The 7,467-nt window shown below is 34.6% G+C and overlaps 1 protein-coding gene across 1 annotated transcript; it reads right to left on the bottom strand.

Moving 5' to 3' along the window:
• Positions 1-5,883: 5,883 nt before the first annotated feature.
• LOC128550586 (galactosylceramide sulfotransferase-like) lies at positions 5,884-7,071 on the bottom strand. The gene has a single exon (XM_053529858.1). It carries the CDS (start codon positions 7,069-7,071, stop codon positions 5,884-5,886), a length of 1,188 nt encoding a protein of 395 aa, XP_053385833.1.
• Positions 7,072-7,467: the final 396 nt, after the last annotated feature.

Genomic DNA, 7,467 nt, shown 5'->3' with positions numbered 1-7,467 from the left:
CTATTTTGTGAAAAGCTATAATTCTTATCTTCAGGTTCATTATGATGACACGTTTTATGAATATGAGAATATAAAAGCCCCTTTCACTTGTCAAAACTCCAAATTACAAGCAAATGCTACAAAATTGTGTAAGCCACCTTTGAAATATGCCTCAATTTTTAAAATCTTCACGGAAAATTGCTTCCCCTAGGAATACAATTACTAAATATACACATTTCAAGTTCTGTAAGTGTCCTAGCACTAGAGAGACAGCCAGAAATAAGCAAAAATAAATATTCGGCATTTAATTTTAATTTAACAGCTTTTTTTATTTTCAAAAGTCATAATGTATACTTTATAGGGATATGCCTCAATACGAATGTACTTCTTTTCTTTTATTTATGTTCTGAAAATTGCTAGCTTTTGAACTTTGTGGTGATTGTATTTTTTTTATTTTTTTTGCATTTATATCATTGTCATTATTTTTTGTTAATTAAAGACCCGCTACAAAGAACTGTATTCTTTTGTATTTCCAAGATGGTAATTATACATGATTTGCATGAAGAAAATGAGAAATATATAAGGTAAAGACAATGTGTTTAAATTAATGTCTAAATATGTTATTAAATTAATGTAGTAGTATGCACAGTACTTGATGTTTTAAGGTAAGTAAAGACCCCACTTTGTTTCTACAGTGTAAGATAGTTATTATTAAATGTTTATAAAACTATACTGAAAGGAGACTGACTGAATAAGTATTCAGATGAAGTTGTGAAAACACATTAATTCAAGGAGGGCCTAAACTGTCCACCTGTCATCTTGTAGGATAGCTGTATTATACCAGTATTATCAGAATGATATGCACAAAGTTCGTGTGGGAGGAAAAAGTAGGCCACTAGATTATGGTGAGTCTTTAAATAAAATTCTCCACTTAGACAGAAGATTTTTCCGAGTATGTCCGTTTAACTTTCAGACACATCTCACCTGTTTAAAATTAAATGTTAACATTTTACAGTAAAATCATGTTTAGATCAATATTGCAAGATAATTATGTGAAACTGGTCAAATATTCTACTTAAAACGGACTTTGTTTTGAAACAAGTGATAATAATATCGGGGGCGCAGAAAATGACATACACGGACTTCTCGTGCTTCTACTGCAGTGTTACGGTCCATACATTTAAATTTAATCTCTTACAACTGCGTGTGTGTCTACTCTTTGGCTCAGTGGTTACAGCATTGAAACAGCAACCTAGTGACCCGGGATCGAATCCCGCCACAGGGACTTTAACATGGACTTTCCAGATAACATTCAACTAACTGCAGAAGGGCATCTTTCTTCCATGATTTTTTTTTCTGCAAATGAGAGCGAACCTCCACATATCCCATACGTAATTGTGATATTTTGCAATTTTCACGTGAATGCAATGTTTCAATGACATTGCCTCTTAACAATGCAGCAACGTATATTTAATAGAACGTAGTAAAAACATGGTCAGTTTAAATCATACAGACAACAACTTCAAGGGAGGGTGTTCCACGTTTCTTTTCTCATGAGCAAACACAGCCTTACCTAGACCTATTATTTTGCTAAGTTTCGTTCTTTACGTCCATAATATCCTCTAAAAGCCTTTATTACGAACATTTTATTATCTTACCAAATACATGAACAGGGAAAATTGCCATGGAAGCTGTTACGTAACTACTCATAATGGCCGTGATTTGCTATATCTTGCCACAGATGTGGCTTTAAATTGCTAAATATGAAGATTGCATTGGGGACACTCCCATCTAAATACTGAAAGTTTACAGCACTGAAGTAAGTCTGCTTACTTCGATTAATCTTAAGTTTTTTCAAAGCGATGTAGAAACGTCCAAATTATATGTGTTATTGTTTTACTGCACCTTCCAGAATAAAATCTTCAAAAAATTGAGCAACAACTGATTATTGAGATTGCATGAATCATTCTATATTAATATTTTAATACCCACATCTGAATGTGTATTCTTAACCATAAACAAAACTCTGCGACAAGTTACATACAAATAGTTCCCACCAAAATACAACTTACCTGTCAGGAAATTGTCTGGACATACATTGTGTCCAAACGAAAGGAGAGGGTTCTAGAAACTGTGTCAAAGGTTAACATGGTAAAATGTTAACAATATTGCAAGCAGATAGTCTGTATTAAATTTACATTCCCGAAATATTTTCGCAAGCAAAAAGGCCTTTAATACAAGCGGCTAGTTTGACATTTATTACATAATGTGGTAAAGTGATATAGGCTATGGAAATATAATGTATTGATTGAAGAAACTGTGTATTTTTTTTATTTTGATAAGGTTTTGCCAGATTTTTTACTGATTTCAAACTAAGGCGTTTTTTTTTCTTCAGAGTTTGCATTATCGCAATATATTTTCAAGTTGGGTTTGATAGCAGTTAGATATAAAGTTTTGTGATTAAACAAATATTAAGTAGTTGAATTAGTAATGAAATGAGCTTGATATAACTTTTTATGCAATATAGGAATTCAATACATATCAGAAAATCGAATATTTTTGAACATTAATTCGAACTCTAAAAGATGTGATTAGAGACCAAATCCTGTTCCGCGGAAGAACTAAATGTGAAGGTTTTAGTACTATACTGTTCTTTACGTAAAGCATAAATATAGTGCAGGCGTCAACCGCTGATGATATTTATTGATCATCTAGTCTGCTGGTACAAAACATGTGTAGAAAATAATTACTGCGGTTCCTTCTTCGATTGTCTTAAAGTAAACTCAGGTCTTTAAGGAAATATATATTCTTTGAAATATTTTATCTAAATAGATTCTAATAGGAGAATCGACAATATGTAAAAATATTTTTAGTTTCCAAGCTGTTTATGTTTCAGAAAGAGCTTTCTTTCGACTATAGTATTTAAGTGTGTTTTTATGGTTTTCGATGTATTTCGCATATTGACAACAGTGTCGCCACGTAAGCCTGAACTAACACAAAGTATATTATATACATAAATATGTTATTTGATGATAATAGTGATAGATAATCAAAATATTTCTATTCTCAATCGAACATGCTGTATCATGAAATAAAACTTTATTGACTTAATTTCGTTTAGTGATTTGTGACAATTATTTATAATTTTTCAAAACAATTTCATCTTTTATTTTCAAAAGGTGCTTTTACCTGCTAGATTTTTTTCTGGATTTAACGTCGCATCGACACATGATATGTCATATGACGACTTTCCAGCTTTAATGGTGGAGGAAGACCCAAGGTGCCCCTCCGTGCATTATTTCATCACGAGCGGGTACCTAGGTAGAACCACCGACCTTCCGTAAGCCAGCTGGATGGCTTCCTCACATGAAGAATTCAACGCCCCGAGTGAGGCTCGAACCCACATCGATGAGGGCAAGTGATTTACAGTCAGCGACCTTAACCACTCGGCCACGTAGGCCCCTCTGCTAGAATAAACATTGGATTCATTACATGTATCAATATTATGATCAAATGTCAGTGTCTGATAGAACATCTTATAATCAGAACTCGTGTCAGAAAGAACCTTCCCGGCGAATCATGTGGTGTTAAACAGAACATTTGTTGTCTACCCGACCGACACCTCGTATTTTCGGAAGTAATGGAGATATCGTCGGGGCATTTGGCAGACAAAGAGATAGAATGTTAGGCTTTTAATTGAATGTAATGCCAAGCTTGTTGCCTCAGAAATTAGAAACAATCCTCGGTTCAATTTCCAAAACAATGAAAATCTGGCCGTGGGTTAGCTGCCTGTGTGATTATTTGGTGGTTTATTTAATTAAGAAAACATTCCTTTGGATGCCTCTTTCTATCCTCGAAACCTGGTAGGAATCTTAATTTCATTGATTCACATTGTGTATTGACAAAGTTGAAAATACTTACCGCAATAAAAAAAACAATCTCCGAAAAGTGTCACGATGTCCGATCCGGTGTCATGTTGTCTTGTGGTGTCGCGTTATCACGGTATAGGGTGTGTAAAAAATCTAAGTGTTTGAACGACACAAACCAATAAGAAGGCCTGTCGTATATTCTTATAGGCTGTCCGAAATATTATATTTAAAATTATGCTGGTTTCATTTCTTCTGAGTAGTAATGGACTGGACATCATGCTGCAATTTGACGTCATAATTGACGTCATAATGCTTTGTAACCGGTTTGCTTGTTAATCGCTGTTTATTGATTTATGCATAGCTTGACATTTTTCTTTGTTTATCTTGCAGTCAAATTGTCCAACGTTGGGATACTTTTTAGATTCAATCATAATCAAAAACACATTTGGGAAAAGGATCTTCTGTAAACACTTTGGAGACAGATGGTAAGATGCAACAGAACAGCAACACATTTGTTTCTAAACCACTATGTGACTATTCTATGGTATTTAATATTCTCCAAATGACAAAGGATTTTAGGGAAACCACGACCATTTTACATCAATAATAACTTCTCATAAACGATGTACTTGCAATTTAACGCAAAAGTGTCTGTTTGCTCTAGCCACAAGTGTTGTAACAACTTTTAAAGAATAACATGTGACAGCGTTTTTTAACCACATGCAGTCTCTATAAATGTTGCTCAATTTTAACCTAAGAAAACAATACAAGGGTCCCAGTTTATACTTGGTAAACCAGGAGCCTGGATAGGCCCAGTTAATTCAACGGGAAGTAGCCTCATGTACGAAATGAAATATCTGCATTTCGAGGGAGGTTCAGACCCACAATTGTGAGGGTGCAAATGACTTAAAATCTTGAATCTTAAGCATTTGGCCTTGAAGGGTTCTGATCTTCTAAATGTATAAGATTCTTGCAATTCATATAGTCGTTGTAATCGATATCTATATATGAGCCGCGCCGTGTGAAAACCAACATAGTGGCTATGCGACCAGCATGGAACCAGACAAGCCTGCGCATCCGCGCAGTCTGGTCAGGATCCATGCAGTTCGCTAACGGTATCTCTAATTGCAATAGGCTTTGAAAGCGAACAGCATGGATTCTGACCAGACTGCGCAGATGCGCAGGCTGGTCTGGAACCATGCTGGTCGCAAAGCCACTATGTTGGTTTTCACATGGCGCGGCTCATATAGAAACTGGTGTTTTAAACAGCACCATAATAATACATGTATAAAATGGGAAGTATGCAATTGCAGAGGAACAGGTGAAAAACTCCAAACAAACTATGCTTACTATATATGAAGTTTTATAACAAAAACCCAGTTGTGCAAAGTAAAACCCAATAGGTACGAAATACTCGATGTATGCGTGGCTAAATTAAAGTTATTGCTTGCAAGTGGTAAAATTTGTTTCTAACGGTATAATAATGCGGTGCCTCAACTGTACATTTTAAACAATTTAAAACTGCAACATATTTTTTTCTCATGGCGAGCATTCTTATAAACTTCACAGATTCCAAACGATTTCCAGTTAACTTCTCAAATTCTTTTGAATATCTAGGCAACAAAATGTTACCTTGTTGACTTTTACACAAAATGATATTGACTTTTTAACACCTGCAAATTATCCATTTATTCTAATAATTCTAGAATTTGTTTTTTTTATCACTGAAATGATTGTTGCAATGGTGTTTGTTAAAGTGACTACTTACATTGTATACATAACGAAGATAAAGTGTCCAGTAAATTGTCCAAACGAGTATCGTGCAAGTAAATATTCACTGCATTGGACTATCATCCGTGCAAAGAGATTTCCTCTGAGCATAAAAATGTCTTCCATGTCATCATATTTCTTCCATTCTTGGAAGTACATTTGTATCCTCCGTGTCAGTCAGTATCTTGAATTTCAGTTTGTTTGTAAATGTCCAGGTACTAAAACGTTTTATTTTTATAGATATTAATCATATAGATATATATTGTTACACAACAGTTGGAATCTGTAGTTCACTTCCTTGTTTTCGGCGTAACAGTTCAATAAACTCTAACTCGTACATGGTCATATATTTACAGTCTTCAAATTTTACAATAAATTGTTCAGTCCATTTCGATTCTTCCACTGTCAGCACGCTGCCATCGTTTTCAGGAAATTCAATTTTATTATTGCAGAATGTTTTGAGATGAAATAGAACATTTTTGAAATGTTTTACTTCTGAGTCAATGTCATCTGTTTCCTCATTAAACTGATCCCAAAATTTCTTGTAGAAATAATTGTATACAGAGTAATCGAGCTGATTTCGTATTTCGAACTGTTCTGTATTATTTAATGTAAGATCTATTCCTGTTTGCCCTTTTTCGTAAACGTTATTTGGTAGAAACAAGATGTCTTTCAGTTTCCAGTTCAAATACCGTTTCATTAATATGAGAGAGTCTTCAAAATGTTCACTAAGGAGGACAAGTTTGAAAATGTGACCTAATTCTTTTAGCTTCGAGTCTATTTGGCTTTGGTCGTTAGTTTCCGGAAACCCAAAATCTCGTGCCATCACGTTTTTAGTATACGAGAAGAATTCCTTGTCATACACTTCCGGTCTTTGAATAAGGTACTGTAGCCTGTTTCCTCTAATTCGGGCAATGTAATCAATGTTTTGCGATTTCTGAGAGTAATAGTTAACGGCTGAAATAAACACTGCAAGAGGGTCTCTAACAATAGCCAGGTAAACAGTATCTTTAGGTAGAAGAGAGGAGTAAATATCGTAATTGAAAACACCATGGTTACAAAGGATATCATATCCGTTTCTATATCGGGGTTTCACTAATGGTAAGTGCCTTTGAGCCGTTCTAGAAAAGTATTTCGGATGATTTGTAAATACATACGTTAAATTGCGTTTTAGTCCAAACCGGAAGAACATATTTTGCATAGTAGAACTTGCTGCTCTGTGAACTTTCAAGAATCCTATATGACGCACTTCTTGTTTTTGCTGTTTTTGTTGCTGCTGCTGCTGTGCATTACCAGAATATGTTTTTACGCGTGTGACAGATCTAGGAAATTGTAACTTATTCTGATCTGTAGTTTCCGTGGTTACGTTGAAGATGTTTGACCGAGAATATTTCAAGTATGTACCATTATTTAGGCGTAAATAATCGGCGTATTCAGTCTTTGATGGGCCCATCATTACTATGACAGTAGTTGTCAAAACAACCAGGACAAAACATCTGAAAAATTACATAAATATTTACATAATCTCAACCACATTAATTCCGTTTATTTAGGAAGTCGGGCTACAAAGAAAATTTAATCTTCTGCAACGAGATTTGAATGATCTCCATAAACGAACTCCTAGACCATGAGACTTAGACAAATTTTAATGTTTAAGATTACGAATGTACATGTAGCCAGCCTATGTTATATGTTCAACATCTTACGATAATCTGGGGATGTACCCAAGTCAACATTTTATGGAATATATATTTCTCAATTAATTCGGTTTGCCAGAGCTTGTAGTCATGTTGAGGATTTTAAAGAACGTAGTCAACTTCTTTAGCAGGATAATTTATGTAAATACTTT

This window comes from Mercenaria mercenaria, chromosome 18 (assembly GCF_021730395.1).
Source record: "Mercenaria mercenaria strain notata chromosome 18, MADL_Memer_1, whole genome shotgun sequence".
Lineage (NCBI taxonomy): Eukaryota > Metazoa > Mollusca > Bivalvia > Venerida > Veneridae > Mercenaria > Mercenaria mercenaria.
This window is presented reverse-complemented; position numbering and strand designations above follow the sequence as displayed.